Source organism: Nomascus leucogenys, chromosome 20 (assembly GCF_006542625.1).
Source record: "Nomascus leucogenys isolate Asia chromosome 20, Asia_NLE_v1, whole genome shotgun sequence".
NCBI lineage: Eukaryota > Metazoa > Chordata > Mammalia > Primates > Hylobatidae > Nomascus > Nomascus leucogenys.
In genome coordinates, this window is record NC_044400.1 from 38,966,519 (window position 1) to 38,986,997 (window position 20,479).

Consider the following 20,479-nt stretch of genomic DNA (forward strand, 5'->3'; position numbering starts at 1 on the left):
TGGGAGGCTGAGGCGGGTGGATCATGAGATCAGAAGATTGAGACCATCCTGGCTAACATGGTGATACCCCGTCTCTACTAAAAATACAAAAAAAAATTAGCCGGGCATGGTGGTGGGCACCTGTAGTCCCAGCTACTCTGGAGGCTGAGGCAGGAGAATGGCATGAACCCAGGAGGCGGAGGTTGCAGTGAGCCGAGACTGTGGCACTGCACTCCAGCCTGGGTGACAGAGCGAGACTCCGTCTCAATAAAAAAAAAAAAAAAAAAAGGCATATGTGCCTAACTTGCAGTTGAAAGTCAAGATGTTATTCCTGATCTTTCAAAGAACTTCAAGATGATACATGCGTACTTAGGTCTCTGTAAAGACGAACAAGTGGCATCTCAGAAAATCCTTCATACACTTGAAAATATGGTTCATTACTTGAAGGTGTTTACCACTATCAGAGACTATTATTACTCAGCTTCTGAGGCACAACTGAACAGTAATTTCTTAGTCTGCTCGATGCCAAAGGAAAACGTGAGTTTGGAGAATGTAGTAGATATTCTGTCTGGTGGAGACAGCCTCTCACTGGAGTTGCCGGGATTCTTGTCCTTGAAGACTCTGATTCTTGCCATCCCATAAAATATTATGTGATTTTCTAATGGTCCTTAAAGATATACTGGGTGGGACCTAGTCATCAGTATTTTTTAATTCTACAGATGACTTCAATGTATAGCCAAGGTTGAGAATGTATAGCTCTAGTGCCTATTTATGACTGGGCTGCAGGGGTATGTGAGAACTCTGAAATAGAATATGAAAAGGTTTGTGTATTCCCATGTGCATTTTTCAGTGGAGAAGCTTATTTTAAATTCACAGAAGTGCCTACAGCTTTTTTAAAAAGCCTAAAAACGACATTTCTTATGATATACATAGTTTTTTCAAGAAATAGCTTTTAGCAGCCTGTGTTGCCATGTCCAGTCACAACCCAGCATCTTTAACATTTCTGTGCCATGTTGGGAGGCAAAATACAGATGCGTCCTTGCCTTTGAGGGTATGAGCGGGAATGCTATTCCCCTCATTCTGGTGTGGAGGGACTAATCCATCACTTCTCCCTTGTGGTATGCAATCCAGACAATGGGGACAACCTGCAAAAGTGACTCCTGGGCGTGTCTCTCCTGCCTCCCTGTGCCCATGCTGACCATGGCTGTGAAATCCAGGCATGGCTGTCATGTCCCAGGCCCTCTCTCAAGCCTCCCACAGTGTTCATCAACCTTTAGTTCTACGCTTACTCGTGCATTTTCCCCTCTTATTCAACACCAAGGAAGAAATCAACAGGTTTGCTTTTTGAATAATTCCCTAAGGGTCTAGCAATTTCCTGCTGTCTCTTTGCAAGCTTCAGTTGGTAGGAGTAAACGGTGTAGTCATGTGGTAGAGAAGCCAATCACTGTAATGGTTACAGACTTCTGTCCTTAGGAGCAAACAGTAGGAGAGAGGAATGATGTATTTACAAAAGCATCTCCATGTGCATTTTCTAATAAGTGAAAAAAAGATTGAATAGAATATTACCATTTGGTAACACATTGAATTAATTAGTGAAGATATGGAGCAGCTACAGCTGCTAATATCACAAAAAGAGGGAAATCAGAATGATGTGGCTTCTGGTGAAAGAACAGCTCAGCCACCTCTAGTCTTGCCAGTGGAATGAAGCCCAGTCCACTCTTGTTGATCACTGCCGAGGTTCGGAAATAGAGAGAATGGGGAACATGTTTAACTTCACCAGGAGTGTGCGATAAGCAAGATTCAAAATCTGGTATACCCTACAAGTCAAATGTCTGGGTTCTTCCATAGTTAAATTATAAAGAAAGACAAAGGAATGGAGGAGGAACCCAAAGACTATGAGAGACTTAAAAGACAGGACAAGTTTCAAAAAATGGGCAAGGCTAAATTACAATATCCAGGGGTGGTACACACTTAGGTAATAAAATTATAAAGAAGCCGGGCGCGGTGGCTCACACGTGTAATCCCAGCACTTTGGGAGGCCGAGGTGGGCAGATCACAAGGTCAGGAAATTGAGACCATCCTGGCTAACATGGTGAAACCCCATCTCTACTAAAAATACAAAAAATTAGCTGGACGTGGTGGCGGGCACCTGTAGTCCCAGCTACTCGGGAAGCTGAGGCAGGAGAATGGTGTGAACCCAGGAGGCGGAGCTTGCAGTGAGCCCAGATTGCGCCACTGCACTCCAGCCTGGGTGACAGAGCGAGACTCCGTCTCAATATATATATATATATATATATATATATATATATATATATATATGAGCATATATATATTCTATATATATTTTTTACATATATAGAACAGCAAGGAAGTGAGACAGTTGAGATAAGAGAAGACATATGGAAGGTTTCTGCGGTGTCTGCCTGAGTTTGGTTTCTTGACCTGGGAGGTAGTTATAAGGATGTTCACCTTAAAATAATATCAAACTATTAAAAATAATAATATTAAAGCGGGATTTAGAGTTTGAGGCAAAGATGAATTTTTGAATATTATTATATATGCAGCTAGATGTAGAAAAGTCACATTTTTCATGTAAATGACCATCGCTTAATACATGATTTCTAGTAACTTCAGAGTATCACATCATAAGGATATAACACCATTGAGTTTACGATCCCATCTTTAGTTTGAATTGAACGAATCTTGTTACAGACTTTGAAAGGTGGAATACCGTTGAGATTCCATCAGGATTTTTTTTTTGACAGATCTTTATTAAACCTCATCTGTGTTCAGGACACTGTACTGGGTACTACATCAAACTTACATCAGAAGCACAGTTCTGCAGCCCTAAAATATCCTCACATGTTTGTGATGCGACCTCCCTCTAGTGGCGATTTTTAAATCAGGCTCACACATGAGCCTAATGCTCAAGATAAAAAAGCTTATCGATATCATAAATCATAGAATTTGGGGTTGACAGGTATTTTGAGAGTTTATCTTGCTTAGCATTCTGTGAAGAATGCCTTTGAAGGAATAAAACTCAAGATCCAATAAAGCTTACCGCATTCAATAAAGATCTACAGAATAATATATGATCATTACTTAATCTTTTCCTTTTCCTTGGCTCCTAAACACTTAAAAGTTATATCTTAACCCAAATCAAAAGTGATACATTCTCCACATATAAAAAAGAGAAAAATTATTTATGTGATATGTTCTATTAATCATCTTCATTGAAATACATCAATAAAAAGTTAAACCTTGATGGGGTGGTAGAAAGAAAGAAAGGGAGGGTATGCACAAGGAAAGAAAGGACTGCATCAAAAATATCTGTAAGTGAACCAATTGTGTAAAATTTTAAGTATATTAAAGATATCAGGAAAAAAGCATAGAGTTAGAGCTGCATGTGCTGACTTGTAAGATGGTCATGACAAATAAGCAACAAAAGCAAATTGAAGGGTGATAGGAATGGTATGCTTCTGCTTTAGCAAAAGCAAACAGAAATCCCTGTCTAAGTGTGAAAAGGCATGTATGGATAAATGTGAGCAAGGGAAAGGCATGGAAGCATTCAAAGCCTTCTGTTGGCTTGCAGGGAAGGTAACAGAAAGGGGAGTGGAGAGATGTTGAACTTTTTCTTTCCGCATCTTTGTAGTGTTTTTATTGTTATGAAAAAACGTGCATTTTTAAATCTTGTAACAATATTTAAATGTTACTTCTTGTCTTAGTTCAGACTACTATAACAAATCATTATTGCTTATAAACAACAAACATTTATTTCTCACAGTTCTGGAAGCTGGAAATCTGAGATAAGGTTGCCAGCACGGTCAGGTTCTGGTGAGGACCGTCTTCTGGGCTGCAGACGGCTGAATTTTCACTGTATTCTCACACTGTGAAAAGAGGGCGAGAGAGATCTCTGTGGTCCCTTTTATAAGGGCACTAATCCCATTCTTGGGGGCTGTACCCGTATAACTCAATCACCTCCCAAAGCCTCCACCTCCTAATACCACCACACTGGAGGTTAGGATTTCAACATAGGAATTTTGGGGGAACACAAACATTTAGTCCATAATGTCCAACCCCTCCTTCACAAATCACAGGGAAGGATGAACCGAACCGACCAACCCCAAACCTCTTCCATCTACTCTTCTCTCCACTCTGACTCATCCTCAAGATTATGCCAACCTTTCAGTGTTGTGTCTTCTTCAGGAAACTAAGAGTCATGTTACACTTCATGTATCATTTTTTTTTTATCAGGCCAACATCAGCCTCCTTATAAATATAATATTTGTGATACCCTCAGATTCTTTAAATTAAGAAGTAGTCCTGGAGATGTTTTAATATTTCAGCCCAGTCCTTATTGCAAATCTATTTGCATGGATACCACTTCTTAGTCAAATAATTAAATTTAATTTGAATAATCACTCTCAATAAGGCATGGAGTCTTTGGTCTGCCTGGGCGAATTTTACCAGGACACTTGCTTGCCTGCCTCTCCCCGCAGGGAATGTGGCATATCTACTGCAAACAGAGAGAGACAGCTGGGAGCCTCTCTGCTGTATTCCCCCAAAGCTGCCCAAACCACATTTATCCTTGGAAGGAGTGTTAGTCTGTTTTCACGCTGCTGATAAAGACATACCTGAGACTGGGCAATTTACAAAAGAAAGAGGTTTAATGGACTTACAGTTCCACATGGCTGGGGAGGCCTCACAATCATGGTGGAAGGTAAAAGGCACGTCTCACATGGTGGCAGACGAGAAGAATGAGAGCCAAATGAAAGGGGAAACCTCTTATAAAATCATCAGATTTTGTGACACATTCACTACCATGAGAACAGTATGGGGGAAACTGCCCCATGATTCAGTGATCTCCCACTGGCTCCCTCCCACAAGTGGGGATTATGGGAGCTACAATTCAAGATGAGATTTGGGTGGGACACAGCCAGACCATATCAGAGGATTTCCCAGTTCACTCTTGCTCTACCTTTTCCCTTTGGACTCTAGCATTTTGTTCAATATGTCTGTCTTAGTATGTTCAAGCTGCTACAATAAAATGCCATGGATTGGGTGGCTTAAATGACAAACATTTATTTCTCACAGTTCTGAAGGCTGGAAGTGCAGGATCAGGATGCTGGCAGACGTGGTCTCTGGTAACAGGCTGCTTCCTGGTTTGCAGACAGTTGCCCTCTTAAGTTTCCTCACATGGCTGAGAGAGCGAGAGCTTTAGTCTCTTCTCCTTCTTATAAGGACTTTAATCCCATATAAATGCCACCCTCATCTAGACCTCATTGAAACCTAATCACCTCCCAAAGTCCCCACCTCCAAATACTATCACATTGCAGGTTAGAGTTTCAGCCTATGAATGGGGATACACAAATGTTCAGTTCATGCAAACTCTATCCTACCCTGTTCACATTCTACTACAGCTACCAGCACGTGCATCCTTTTTCCTATCTAGATTGTGGAGTTCCTCAGTGGCAGAGACAATATTTCTCATTACTCTTACATTTACAGTGCCTAGGGTAGTCCCTGATACATTTTCCTCCCTTCATTCTGGCACTGTGCTAGGTGTAGACTTTGAGATCAAGAGATAAAGTCTCATTTCACAAAAATCTCAGGATTGTTTAGGGGAAGCAAGTAAGTAAATAAAGAATATGGCAGAATGCAATGAGCATATGGTGGGTATGTGCCTAAGATGCTATTGCACTCACAAAAGACTCATTCTGGAAGTAGTAATGGGAAGAGTGGTTGGCCAGGAAGGTTTCCTGGAAGAGGTATTTGTGCTGAGTCTTCCAGACCACAGAGGAGTTAGCTTGGTGGGGAAGATGGAAAAGGGTTAATCCAGGCAGCAGGTGCGGTATGCACCTGGCAGCTAGAACCATGACCACCTTTGGGGAGATAATTATGAGCATGTTATAAAAAAGGAGGTAAGAGAGGAGCAAACAAGGTACATAAAAACCTTAAATTCTTAAAACATCTGCTGTCAAAAGGGAATAGAATTTATTACAGCAGAGATACTGTTGATTGGATAATCACAGGCAATGAAGCTGAAAAGTTAGGCTAGGGTTGAAGTATAAAATAGCCTCAGATTTCAAGCTAAGGGGTTTGGATTTTGTCTTATTAGCAAGAAGTATCCAACAGATCTGAGCCTCCTCTTGCCCTGAAATCTTGTAGCCTTATATTTAAACACATTAATCAACAATAAAACATATAGACAGAAGTTATCTAATTGCCTATTTAATCACATTGATTAATTAGTTTAGTGACAGTGAAGATGATGGGCTATCCTATTTTAGTAGTAATGAGTAAATCAGAAGAAGATGAGTTGGAGTCAATAAAAGGAATGATGAAAGAGAGTCATCTTTAGATAAGTTGAGCCAAGGGAAAAAATGAGGAAGGACTTTCTAAAGCATGATATTGTCACAGTGCTAGCAACTACATATACAGAAATGAATCTTAGTTGCCAGGGCACTTCACTAATCAACTTACTTATTTTCAATATCCATAAAAAATGTTATATACTACTGGCATTTTAGTCTTAGCTACTCTAAAGAAAGAATAAAATAGACTTCAAGTTTGTAAAACTTAAAGAAGTTGTTTTTATATGTGAAATTTAAAAATATTTGTGTGTATGTTTCTTTGTTAGGTCAATGTGAACCAATTACATTGGAACTCTGCATGAATTTGCCCTACAACAGTACAAGTTATCCAAATTACTTTGGCCACAGGACTCAAAAGGAAGCATCCATCAGCTGGGAGTCTTCTCTTTTCCCTGCACTTGTTCAAACCAACTGTTATAAATACCTCATGTTCTTTGCTTGCACCATTTTGGTACCAAAATGTGATGTGAATACAGGCCAGCTTATCCCCCCTTGCAGGTAATATGATGGGATCTCCCCCAGTCCCTTATTTTGCCTCAGAGAGAACCAAGGGGTGAAGACTTAGTTGAGTTTGGACAAAGTAAATTTCCCTAAGGAGGTCTGCATTTATCAAATACCTTACATTTAACAAGTGAGACAAAGAAGTAGAAGTTGTAAAATGAATGTTTGAGTCAGAATTCATTAACGAAGTACCAAACAAGGGAGCTGTGAACGTCCTTTGATGATAGTTTATGTGTTTTAATCAAATAAATTCACAGGTATTTAATTCTGTTGTATTAAAAAGCCATTTTTTTAAAAAAGTATGATAGTAGAAAAGGGATATATCTGCCTCTTTTTCTGGCAACACTGATGTGTTTAAAATGCTGCACTCTGACAGCACTTGTTAGAGATATGGCACAAGAAGACATAGTGCCAGACTCACAGATTGGACAGCGATGGACATCGCTGACATTTCTCTGCCTGTTTGAATGAAATAAGACATGCTATTTCAAGAGCGTAGCTTGGTTTTTTGGACTTTGAATATGAGTAATATTCTAGTGTCAAGAGTATTGTTCCAGAGTCCATGTTTGGGTTAAAATCTTGACCCTTTTCTAGTTTCTAGGTAGCCCTTAGACAAATTCCTGAGTCTCTCTCAGCCTCGGTTCCTTTACATGTAGAATAAGGATAGTAATGGTTGTTGGGTTGTATTGTTTTGAGATCGAATGAATGTAAAGTGCTTCTGATTCATTGTAATGAACCCTGAATGGACAATAGCTGTGATGACAGCACAGGAACACAATAGCTTCTTGGCAGTCTGTCCCTTTGCTGTGCCATGTGTTAGGCATTGTAGTCAGAGGGTTTGCATATACAAGATGACTCTCAGAAGTGAGTTGCTACTCTCTTCAGTGCTGTTTTCCCCCAAGGGGTGGGTATACAAATGTGCTGGCATAAATGTGAGTAGCAACTGCAGAAACCATATGTTGGGATCAGAAGTCACGCAGAGTTTTTTTAAAAAGCAGTACTATTAATATAGTGGACAGAAGAGAAAACAATAAATTATATGCTGAATACCAATGGATAACAAAGTAAGGGCATGTATAGACAGGAAATAATAAAATTTCAAAATGACTTGGGGAACTGAACAAATTATACCAACAGAGAGAATAAAACTAAATGTTAGTTTGTGTAGAAAAATATCTGAAAATTTCTGCTAAGTACTTTTAAAAGTATCTCTAATAAAACATCTACCAATTTTATGTTAAAAAGCTGTTTCTAAATCTTACTTCACTTTTGCAAAGCAAGGTCAGTGATAGTGAATAATTTCTTTTAATAGTACTTGACAATTTCTGGCATTTGACTTTCTTTTCATATGTAGATAAAAATTTCCCTAAAGCAGCATTTTCTGCTGTAAATATAAATGTGAATTTATATCCAGATATAATTTACAATTTCAGGGCTTAAGTTCCATATTAAAATGCATAAGACAAGGATGATCCTGAAGTGTTGTTCAGTCAAAATTTTGGTAAATTTCTTTTAGATAACTTTATTTCTTTTTTTCAGGTTTACCCATACATCTTTCATTTTCAGTGTCTATCACTATGAATTTTATATTTTGATATTTGTTTATAATAAATTTTTGAATAATATGCTAATAAGCTCATAAAGCAATGCATAGTTGCTTTTGCCTGCTTTTGCTAGGTCTGTTTATTAATTTTTTTTTTTTTTTTTGAGACGGAGTCTCGCTCTGTCGCCCAGGCTGGAGTGCAGTGGCGCGATCTCGGCTCACTGCAAGCTCCACCTCCTGGGTTCACGCCATTCTCCTGCCTCAGCCTCTCCGAGTAGCTGGGACTACAGGCGCCCGCCACCACGCCCAGCTAATTCTTTTTTTTGTATTTTTAGTAGAGACGGGGTTTCACCGTGGTCTCGATCTCCTGACCTCGTGATCCGCCCGCCTCGGCCTCCCAAAGTGCTGGGATTACAAGCGTGAGCCACTGTGCCCGGCCTTGTTTATTAATTTTAACATTGAATTTTTTAGCTATGAGACTGAAAAATCTAACATCGAGTCCTTACAATGGGCTAAATACTTGAGGATTGTTATGCTGTAGCGTACTCAAAATAACCTTTTGAGGTGTGTATCATCAGAGGTGCTACCTATGGCTGAACACTACGAGGACTATGATAAGAACAGCGCCCCCTGGAGTTGTGCTGCTGCATATTGTTGTAATTTCCATTTTACAGAAAAAAATTGGAAGTGGTAGAGTCAGGCACTGTATAGTCTTTCGTACAAATAAGTATCATATGACTAATTTAAAATAGCAGTTGCAGTTGAGTTATATACATTTTTTATAAATCTGCAACAAAACTAGTTAGTTCAACAGACAGTTATCAACTATTGAACTTTCCATCTTTCCTGACCTAATATAGAAATACCATGGCTTTATCTTTACCACAAATCCCTGGGCTAAACCAATGTTGAGTTATACTGAGCTTTGTCCAGACTTAAACCTAGACAGAACTTTCTCCGAAACTTCGTCATTTGATTGTTACACTTTGTCTACCAGTTTTGGGCAAGACTGGAGCTGGCCTTTCTGGAAGATCTGTCTCCCATTTTATCTTAAAAATGAGAACTTGGTTGAATTAGTGTATAAAATTTGAAACTTTTGAGAAGTAAGCATGTATTTGAGTCCATTAAGAGTATATTGGCCTAGGAACTTATTTTGGTTAGGTTTTTTTTTTAACTATGTAACTAATTTCTTAGTAATATGTTGAGACAAAAATCATATTTTTTTTCCATAAGAAGTAAAAAAAGAAGAAAAGAAATCCTCTGTGAGGCACGCTGATACTTTAACTTAAAAATATTCTGGACAAAAGACAACACGCACGAAAGCGCCTGATACAATAGTATATCATTTCTTTAAAACAAAAAAAACCAAACATTTTAACCGACTCGAGCTCAACATAAGTGGGTTTGGAAGGAGTCCTAAGCTTTTCACCAATATTGACGGAAGCTGAAGTAAGGGAGGCCATGTATTAGGCAAGCTAAGGTGGCACATGAGTTGGCTCACAGGGCTGGCCTGCAGAGGGGGAGATCTCTGAGGATGAGGGTGTTGTGTAGATTCAATGACTTTAGTGGCAAACTATCCAAAGTGATGTTGGAGACTTCCCTGTTTGGAACAAAAGGTTGGAGAATGTGTCTCCTTCAAACACAGAAGACAGAATGAGAAAGGCAATGTGGAGAAGGGAATCTGTGTCCTGGAAACATCTTTAGACCTATTTCTGCAATAAAGTTTATTTTGGTGAAAGTGTGGCGCTGGAATGTATACTCTTTGCAGAGATATTACTCATTTTGGTTTCCCGAATACCTATCATATATATGTGCATCTTTTATATCCACACACCCACAATACATGCCACATACACAGAATTAAAATGACATAAATTTATAACATCTGTCTCAGATGGAGCTATTTCTGTTTCTAATGTTTTGTCTTTCTTGTTCATCTAGAGCATTGTGTGAGCACTCCAAAGAACGCTGTGAGTCTGTTCTTGGGATTGTGGGCCTACAGTGGCCTGAAGACACAGATTGCAGTCAATTTCCAGAGGAAAATTCAGACAATCAAAATTGCCTGATGCCTGATGAATATGTGGAAGGTTAATTTTAAAATTAATTACAGCAGGGTATCTAACATGGTTAGCTACCTTTTGAATTTCTTCTATTTATGGCTTTTCTTGTTTGTTTTCTATTTAGTTGCCAATCAGGCTGCTTAGGTGAGTGAATTTGTGAACTTGATTGCATTGAAGAATTTGGCACTCATGTTAGATATTACATTCATTTTAAAAATAAAGAAGTCATTTTCTATTTCTATTCTTTTATTTTTGTGGGTACATAGGTGTATATATGTATGGGGTACCCAAAATATTTTGATACAGGCATACAGTGCATAATAATCACATCAGGTAGATGAGATATCCATCACCCCAAGCATTTATCCTTTCTTTATGTTACAAACAATCCACTTACACTCCTTTAGTTATTTTTAAAGGTACAATAAATTATTGTTGACTGTAGTCACTCTGTTGTGCTATCAAATACTAGATCTTATTCATTCTACCTAACTATATTTCTGTACCAATTAACCAACCCTGCTTTCCCCGACCACTACCCTTCACAGACACTGGCAACCATTGCTCTACTTTCTATCCCCATGACTTCAATTGTTTAAATTTTCAGCTCCCACAAATAAGTGAGAACATAAGAAGTTTGTATTTCTGTGCCTGGCTTATTTCAGGTAACATAATGACGTCTTCTTTTATCCATGTTGTTGCAAACGACAGGATCTCATTCTTTTTTAAGGCTGAATAATAATCCATTGCATATATGTTCCACATTTTCTTGAACCATTCATCTTTTGATGGACACTTAGGTTGCTTCCAAATCTTGGCTATTGTGAATAGTGCTGCAATAAACATGGGAGTGCAGATATCTCTTCTATATGCTGGTTTCCTTTCTTTTAGGTATATACGTAGCAGTGGGATTGCTGGGTCATGTAGTAGGTCTACTTTTAGTTTTTTGAGAAGCCTCCAAATTGTTCTCCCTAGTGGTCGTACTAATTTGCATTCTCACCAATAGTGGGTGAGGATCCCCTTTTCTCCACATCCTTGCTAGCATTTGTTATTGTCTGTCTTTTGGATATAAGACATTTTAATTTGGGTGAGATGATATCTTGTTGTAGTTTTGATTTGCATTTATCTGATAGTTAGTGATGTTGAGCACCTTTTCATATACCTGTTTGTCATTTGTATGTCTTCTTTTGAGATATGTTTATTCAGCTCTTTTGTCCATTTTTAAATCAGATTATTAGGTTTTTTTTGTATAGAGTTGTTTGAGCATTTTATATATTCTGGTTATTAATCCCTTATCATATGGATATTTTGCAAATATTTTCTCCCATTCTGTGAGTTGTCTCTTCACTTTCCTTTGCTTTGCAGAAGCTTTTTAACTTTATGTAATCGCATTTGTCCAGTTTTGCTTTGGTTGTCTGTGTTCATGTGATATTACATAGGAAATCTTCGTGCAGTCCAGTGTACTGGAAAGTTTCCCCAATGTTTTCTTCTAGTAGTTTCATAGTTTGAAGTCGTAGGTTTAAGTCTTTATTCATTTTGATTTGATTTTTGTATATGGTGAGAGATGGGGTCTAATTTCATTCTTCTGCGTATGAATATCCAGTTTTCTCAGCACCATTCACTGAAGAGACTGTCCTTTCCCCAGTGTGTGTTCTTGAAACCTTTGTTGAAAATGAGTTAACTGTAGATGTATGAGTTCTTTTCTCACTTTTCTTTCCCTTAGCCTATGTGTCTGTTTTTATGCTAGTACCACTCTGTTTTTGCTATTATAGCTCTGTAGTGTAATTTGAAGTCAGGTAATGTGATTCCTCTAGTTCTTTTTGCTCGGGATAGCTTTGGCTATTCTGAGTCTTTTGTGATTCCATATGAATTTTAGGACTTTTTTCCTATTTCTGTGAAGAATGTCATTGGGATTATATTTAATCTATAGATTGCTTTACATAGTGATATAGTTTGGATATTTGTCCCTGCTCAAATCTCATGTTGAGATGTAATCCCCAGTGTTGGAGGTGGGGCCTGATGGGAGGTGTTTGGATCATGGGGGCAGATCCCTCGTGATTGGTTTGGGTCATCTCCTTGGTGACAAGTGAGCTCTTGCTCTGCGTTCACATGAGATCTGGTCATTTAAAAGTGCTATGGCACCTCTTCCCCTACTCTCTCTCTTGCTCCTTCTTTACCATGTGATGTGCTTGCTCCCCTTTTGCTTTGCACTGTGACTGTAAGCTTCTTGGGGCCTTCATAGAAGCTGAGCAGATGTCTTCACCATGGTTCCGGTAAGGGCTGCAGAACCATGAGTCAATTAAACCTCTTTTCTTTATAAATTACCCAGTCTCAAATATTTCTTTATAGCAACACAAGAACAGCCTAACACAGAAAATTGGTACTAGAAGTTCAGCATTGCTATAAAGATACCTGAAAATGTGGAAGCAACTTTGGAACTGGTAACAGGCAGGGGTTCGAAGAGTTTGGAAAGCTTAGAAGAAGACAGGAAGATGAGGGAAAGTTTGGAACTTCTTAAAAATTGGTTAAGTGATTGTGACCAAAATTCTGATAGTGATATGGATAGTGAAGGCCAGGCTGATGAGATCAGACGGAAATGTGGAACTAACTGGGAACTGGAGCAAAGGTTCACCCATATCTTGTGTTAGAAAAGAGCTTGGTTGCATTCTGTTTATGCCCTAAGGATCTGTTGAAGTTGGAACTTGAGAGTGAAAATTTAGGGTATCTGATGAAAGAAATTTCTAAGCAACAAAGCGTTCAAGACATAGCCTGGCTGCTTCTAACAGCCTGTGCTCAGATACAGGAGCAAAGAAATAACTTAAAGTTGGAACTTATAGTTAAAAGGGAAGCAGAGCATAACAGTGTGGAAAATTTGCAGCCTACCTATGTGGCAAAGAAACAAAAAGCTTTTTCAGTAGAGGAATTCAAGCAGGCTGAATTGCTAGAGAAATTTGTATAACCAAAAGAGAGCAAAGAGCTAATAACTAAGACAATGGGAAAAACGCCTTGAAGGCATTTCAGAGATCTCCCAGGCAGCCCCTCCCATCACAGACCCAAAGGCCTAGGAGGGCTGAATGGTTTTATGGGCCAGGCCCAGGTCCCCACTGCCCTTTGCAGCCTTGGGACACTGCTTCCTGCATCCAGGCTGCTCTACCTTTAGCCAGGGCTCAGAGAACATCTGTCAGAGCAATGCAGAGGGGAAACGTGGGGCTGGAGCCCCCACACAGAGTCCCCAGTGGGTCACTGTTTCATGGAGCTGTGGGAAATAGGCTTCTGCCCTCCAGACTCCAGAATGGTAGATCCACTGGAAGCTTGCACCCTTTGCCTGGAAAAGCTGTTGGCACTCAACAACCTGTGAAAGTAGCCATGGGGACTGAACCCTGGAAAGCCACAGCGGCAGAGCTGCCCAAGGCCTTAGGGCAGCTGTACCAGTGTGCCCTGTATGCAGGATGTGGAGTCAAAGGAGATTATTTTGGAGCTTTAAGATTTAATGACTGCCCTGCTGGGTTCTGGGCTTGCATGGGGCCTGTAGCCCCTTTCTTTTAGCCAATTTCTCCCTTTTGAAATAAGAATGTTTACCCAATGCCTGTACAGGCATTGTATCTTGGAAGTAAACACCTTCTTTTGATTTTACAGCCTCATAGGTAGAAAGAACTTATTTGGATTTGGGATAAGGCTTTGAATTTAGGACTTGGGACTTTTGAGTTAATGCTGGAATTAGTGAAGACTTTGGGGGTGCAATTGAGGAGGAATATTGTATTTTGAAATGTGAGAAAGACATGAGATTTGGGAAGGGGCAGAGCAGAATGATGTAGTTTGGATATTTTTCCACACCCAAATCTCATGTTGAGATGTAATCCCTAGTGTTGGAGGTGGGGTCTGGTGGGAGGTGTTTGGATCAAAGGGGCAGATCCTTCATGAATAGCTTGAACCATCTCTCACTCTGAGTTCACAGGAGATCTGGTCATGGTGCCTCCTTCCAACTCTCTCTCTCTCTCTCGTTCCTGCTTTTGCCATGTGACATGCCTGCTCCCCCTTCATCTTCTGCCACGATTGTAAGCTTCGTGAGGCCTCCCTAGAAACCAAGAAGACTCTAGGCCTCCTTTAAAGCCTGCAGAACCATGAGCCAAATAAACCTTTTTATAAATTATGCGGTATCAGGTATTTCTTTTTTTTTTTTTTTGAGACGGAGTTTTGCTCTGTCACCCAGGCTGGAGTGCAGTGGTGTGATCTCTGCTCACTGCAAGCTCCACCTCATGTGTTCTTGTCATTCTCCTGCCTCAGCCTCCTGAGTAGCTGGGACTATAGGTGCCCACCACCATGCCTGGCTAATTTTTTTGTGTTTTTAGTAGAGATGGGGTTTTACCATGTTGGCCAGGATGGTCTCGATCTCCTGACCTCATGATCCACCCGCCTCGGCCTCCCAAAGTTCTGGGATTACAGGCGTGAGCCACCACGCCTGGCTGGTATCAGGTATTTCTTTATAGCAGTGCAAGAATGGCCTAATACACATAATATGGAAAGTTTAACAACATTGATTCTTCCAATCCATGAACATGGAATATCTTTCCATTCTTTATGTCCTCTTTAATTTGTTTCATCAGTGTTTTATGGTTTTTATCACAGAGACCTTTCATTTCTTTGGTTAAGTTAATTTCCAGGTATTTTATTTTATTTGTGGCTTTTGCAAATGAGGTTACTTTCTTGGTTTCTCTTTCACATTTTTTGTTGTTGGCATATAGAAATGCTACTAATTTTTGTATGTTGATTTTGTATCTTGCAACTTTACTGAATTTGTTTATCAGTTCTGTAGTTTTTGGTGGAGTTTTTAGGTTTTTCCAAACATAAGATCATATCATTTGCAATCAAGAATAATTTGACTTCCTCATTTCCAATTTGGATGCCCTTTATTTCTTTCTCTTTTATGACTGCTTCAGCTAGGACTTCTATTACTATGTTGAATAACAGTGGTGAGAGTGGGTATCCTTGTCATGTTCCAGATCTTAGAGATAAGGCTTTCAGTTTTTCCCCATTTAGTTTGATACTAACTGTGGGTCTGTCAAATATGGCTTTTATTTTGCTGAGGTATGTTCCTTCTTACCTAGTTTTTCGAGGGATTTTTTTTCAGGAAGGGATGTTGAATTTTATCAAATGCATCAACTGAAATGATCATATGGTTTTTGTCCTTCATTCTGTTGATATGATGTATCACATTGATTGATTTGCATATGTTACATCACTCCTGTAAATCCTAAATGGTCGCCAGGAGCAGTGGCTCATGCCTGTTGTGCCAGCACTTTGGGAAGCTGAGGTGGGTGGACTACCTGAAGTCAGGAATTCAAGACCAGCCTGGCCAATATGGTGAAAACCTGTCTCTACTAAAAATACAAAAATTACCTGGGCTTGGTGGCAGGCACCTGTAATCCCAGCTACTCGAAGGCTGAGGCATGAGAATCACCTGAACCTGGGAGGTGGAGGCTGCAGTGAGCCGAGATTGTGCCATTGCACTCCAGCCTGGGCAACGAGGGAAATTCCATCTCAAAAAAATAAAATAAAATAAAAAATCCTAAATGGTCATGATGAATGATCTTTTAATGTGTTGTTGAATTCAGTTTGCTGGTATTTTCCTGAGGACTTTTACGTCAATGTTCATCAAGGAGATTGGCTTGTAGTTTTCTTTTTTTTTTGATGTGTCTTTGTCTAGCTTTGGTATCAGGGTAATACTGGCTTTGTAGAATGAATTTGGATGTATTCCTTCCTCCTCTATTGTTTGGAGTAGTTTCAGCAGAATTGGTACTAGTTCTTCTTTAAATATTTGGCAAAGTTCAGCAGTGAAGCCATTGGGTCCCAGGCTTTTTTTTTTTTTTTTTTTTTTCTGCTGGAAGACTTTTAATTATTACCTAAATAGCATTACTTTTTATTGTTCGGTTCAGACTTTGGATTTCTTTATGGTTCAATCTTAGTAGGTTGTATATTTCTAGGAATATATTCATCTCTCATAGGCTTTCCAATTTATTGGTCTATAGTTGCTCATAGTAGCCTCTGATGATCCTTTGAATTTCTGCAGTATTGGCACCCAAGCCACAAGTCAAAGTTCTTCTCACTCTTCCCCTTTCCACAGACAGGTAATGGAAGAGTGGTAGTGGTCTCTCCTCATGATCACTACCACCCCAGGTCCATGACAAGTACTACCATACCACAAGTGTTCACTCAAGGCCCAAGGGTTCTTCAGTCAGCCTGTGGTGAATGCTGCCAGGCCTGGGACTCTCACTTCAGGACAGTGGGCTCCCCTCTGACTCAGGGCACATCCAGAAATGTCATCCAAGAGCCAGGGCTTAGAATTAGGGACCCCAAGAGTTCACTTGATGTTCTACCCCGCTGTGGCCAAGCCTAGTGCCTAAGCTGCAAGACAAAATCCCTTTTACTCTTCCCTCTCCTGTTCTCAAGCAGGAGTTTCTCCCTGTAGCCATCACAGCTGGGAATGTGCTGAGTCATACCTGAAGCCAGCACATCTCGAGTCTCACCGAAGGCTCACGAGAAGTACTGCCTGAGTACTGCTGCTGATTATTCAGGGCCCAAGGGCTCTTCAGTCAGCTGGTAACTAATGCTGCCAGGGCTGGGCCCTTTTCTTCAAGGCAGTGGGTTCCCTTTTGGTTGAAGATATGTCCAGAAATGTTGTCTGGAAGCTAGGGCCTGGAATGGGGCCTTAGGACAGGACTCCGTCTGGTGCCCTATTCTACTGCGGCTAAGCTGATACCGAAGTTGCAAGACAAAGTCCCCTTTACTCTCCCCTCTCCTGTCCTCAAGCAGAAGAAAGGAGTCTCTTTCTGAGCTGCAAGCTGTGCTTGCCTGGGGTTGGGGAAGGGGTGGCACAAGCACTCTCTTGGCCACCCTGCGGCATGCACTAGGTTGCATGCCCCCAAGTCCACTGTCTCCAAGCCCAGCACAGCATCAGGACTTGCCCAAGAATTGCAGTCCTTGTGGGCTAGACTGCCTTTCAAGTTTATTAAGGACCCCAAAACACTTTAGCCTGTGGTGGTAAGGCTTGCCAGAACTTAAATTCTGACCACTGGGATGGGTGATTCCCCTTTGGCTGGGGTTTGGCTAAATGATCCCTCCATGCATGGGCACTGGCTGAGCTCTGCCTGGTGTTGCTTTCTGCTGTGACAGGACAGCACTGAGTTCCAATGCAAAGTCCCACAATCGCTCCACAAGTGCACAGATTCTCTGTGCTATGCAGCTCTTGCTGGGGAATGGGGGAGGGGTGGTATTGGTGATTCAAGACTGTCTTTCCTACCCTTCTCAGTGCCTTTTTCAGTGATCTGAATTTAAAACCAGGTACTATGATTGCTTATATGATTTTTAGTTCTTATGAAGGTGCTTTTTTGTGTGGATGTTGTTCAGGTTGGTGTTCCTGCAGAAAGGACAATTAGTGGAGGCTTCTATTTGGCCATCTTGCTCCATCTTCCCCCCAAAAATCATTTTAAAATTAAAAATAATGAACTCAGAGATGAGTTTAATTAGTACTCCAGGTGTTTTTAAACTGTACTTTACTCACAGAGCCCATTATGTATGGATGCTTTTATACTAGGGATCCTGAAGGCAAAGGCGAACATCAAACCTTGGTTCCTTCAAGTAAAAAACATTTGGGGACTATGGCAACATAGGATCATCAAGCACAGAAATGGAATTGTGGACCAGCTGGAAAGATGGGGGTGTGGAAATGATTTTGACACATTGAGAGCTGCTAGGTAGTCAGGAGCACTGACTCCACAAGGCATATCAGGCTCTGGCAATTGTTGGGTTGTCCCATTTGGAAAGAAAATTAATCATTGGAATACACAGACGTTAAACTGCATATCTAGAGAGATGAGGCCAAGAATGAAGGACAAAGATGCTGATTGGCAGGCAGAAGAATGCCAAAGCAAAATGGCTATTTCGCTTTGCAAGAGACCACCCTTAATCTTCAGTAAAAGCTCCTTGACAACATCCTACATGTAAATACATAAATTAGCTGATGTTTCTGGGTTTTCAGCCCTTTAACAGTAATATTGTTTTTAATAGAATGCTCACCTAGTCATTTCAAGTGCCGCTCAGGACGGTGTGTTCTGGCTTCCAGAAGATGTGATGGCCAGGCCGACTGTGACGATGACAGTGATGAGGAAAACTGTGGTATGTATGTGCGATGGTACTTTTCTTGAATGTATGGTAATAACTAGAATAGAATAAGAAACTGTGTTAAAAATGTAAACTATTCACTGATAGTAGGACTAGGATTCAATGCTAATGTCTTTACTTCTTAAATTATTGAACAGTATGGCATATATTTTAAATGTTTTTCCTAACTCTGGATTTCCCCTAAATTACACTTCTATATAACCCTGATACATACAGTACCCCTCCCCCTTATCCGTGGGGATATGTTCCAGGACCCCCAGTGGATGCCTGACACCCTAGATTGTATGGAACCCCATATATGCAGTACTATGCTTTTTCCTACACATATGTACCTATGATAGAGTTTAATTTATAAATTAGGCACAATGAGAGATTAACAACAACAATAACAAAATGGGTCAATTATAAAAATATACTGAAATAAAAGTAATGAGAATGTGGTTTCTCTCTCTCTGTCTCAAAATATCTTATTGTATTGTGCCAACGTTTTTGGACCATGCTTAACCAGGGATAACTGAAACCGTGGAAACTGAAACCTCAGATAAGGGTGGAGGGGCACTACTATATTTGCAAACACTTATTAAAAGGAGAAGCACCTCACAAATGTAAGGAATTATTTTTATTATTAAATTATAAAGCAATCATTATGAGTTTTAAAGTCAGAATAATAGTGTCTTTGCGTATGCTTCCCATGTTGCTAAATAGACATCCAGATGCATGAAGGCAGAGTTCATACTCCAACATTCAGAGTTCAGACTCCATCATTCCCAGTTTAATTGGGATTCATTTTCATGTCCTCTCATATTTTTTCTCTTTTGGCAAAGGATAAAACTCTTCTTGACATTTCTGCCATGAGGTCCAAAATTGCCAGTGGAAAAGCTGTAAATGCCAATGATAATTTGAGTGGACTTAGTTCTCATTATATTTCCCTGCAAATCTTTGTACTTGTAACCTCAATGTATTAGGGAATAGAAGTCCGACAATGGTCTTTAACAAACAGTGTTTTTGAAGAAAGCAAAATGATTGAAGATCTATTCACAGAATTGTTTGGTTATGATTATTTAGCCTTTCCTGTTTAAGAAGAATTGACACTGTTTCATGAAAAGCACATAAGGCAGTACATCTTTTGAAATAATCTCATTCTTTTGGCCTTTGAAGTATGAAATATTGCCTTGCTCCACTAAGTGAATTTTAGGTGGTAAACATTGCCCTTCTGGTCTACACAAAATGTCACAAGCAATCAACTGAAATCCTGTCAGCTCCCATAAATATGGACAAATGCATCTTCTGGAAAACTCCAGCTATCAGAATGATGGTACAATGTCTGGGGTACTTTTGTTATGGAGGAATGTACAGTGTTTTTAGAAGCTACTGTTGTTTGCTTGTTTGTGGTTTTTTTGTTTTTTGTTTTGTAAAGAAATCAAAACTCATTGAATAAACCTTATATAAGTGATTTATTGAGAATGTATTAGATTTGTTAACTATGACTTTGATGGGTCATGGTATTTGAGATGCAATTTAAAATAGATTATCTTAGATGGTTCAAAGAGGTTGCATGATACTTTGTTGGGGTGGCTAGACCTAAATTTGTTGTAGGGGACTAAATATTTGAGAAATACAAAAGCTTAGTTGAAAACAAAACAAAACAACTTTACCAAGACAAAAAGTTCTGAGTTCTAGAACATATTCTGCAAAAAATAAACCTAAAGTACTATAATATTGGTATAGGGTTTAAATGACCCTAAAATATCAGGTTTCTAGTTAAGTAATTGGTTTTCACCAGTATTTTAATCACACGATTAAAGGCACACCAAAATAATAGAATATATTGTCTAATCTCTATC

General features: G+C 39.7%; 1 protein-coding gene across 4 annotated transcripts in view; it reads left to right on the forward strand.

Annotated features, from left to right (window-relative positions):
• CORIN (corin, serine peptidase) overlaps nucleotides 1–20,479 on the forward strand; it is a 251,914-nt gene that overhangs the window by 167,956 nt on the left and 63,479 nt on the right. For all 4 annotated transcript variants that reach the window (XM_012499842.2, XM_012499841.1, XM_003258417.4 and 1 more), the window contains 3 exons: nucleotides 6,620–6,851; nucleotides 10,339–10,484; nucleotides 18,522–18,629. In XM_012499842.2, the coding sequence (XP_012355296.1) occupies nucleotides 6,620–6,851; nucleotides 10,339–10,484; nucleotides 18,522–18,629 (486 nt within the window). The remainder of the gene's footprint in view (nucleotides 1–6,619; nucleotides 6,852–10,338; nucleotides 10,485–18,521; nucleotides 18,630–20,479) is intronic.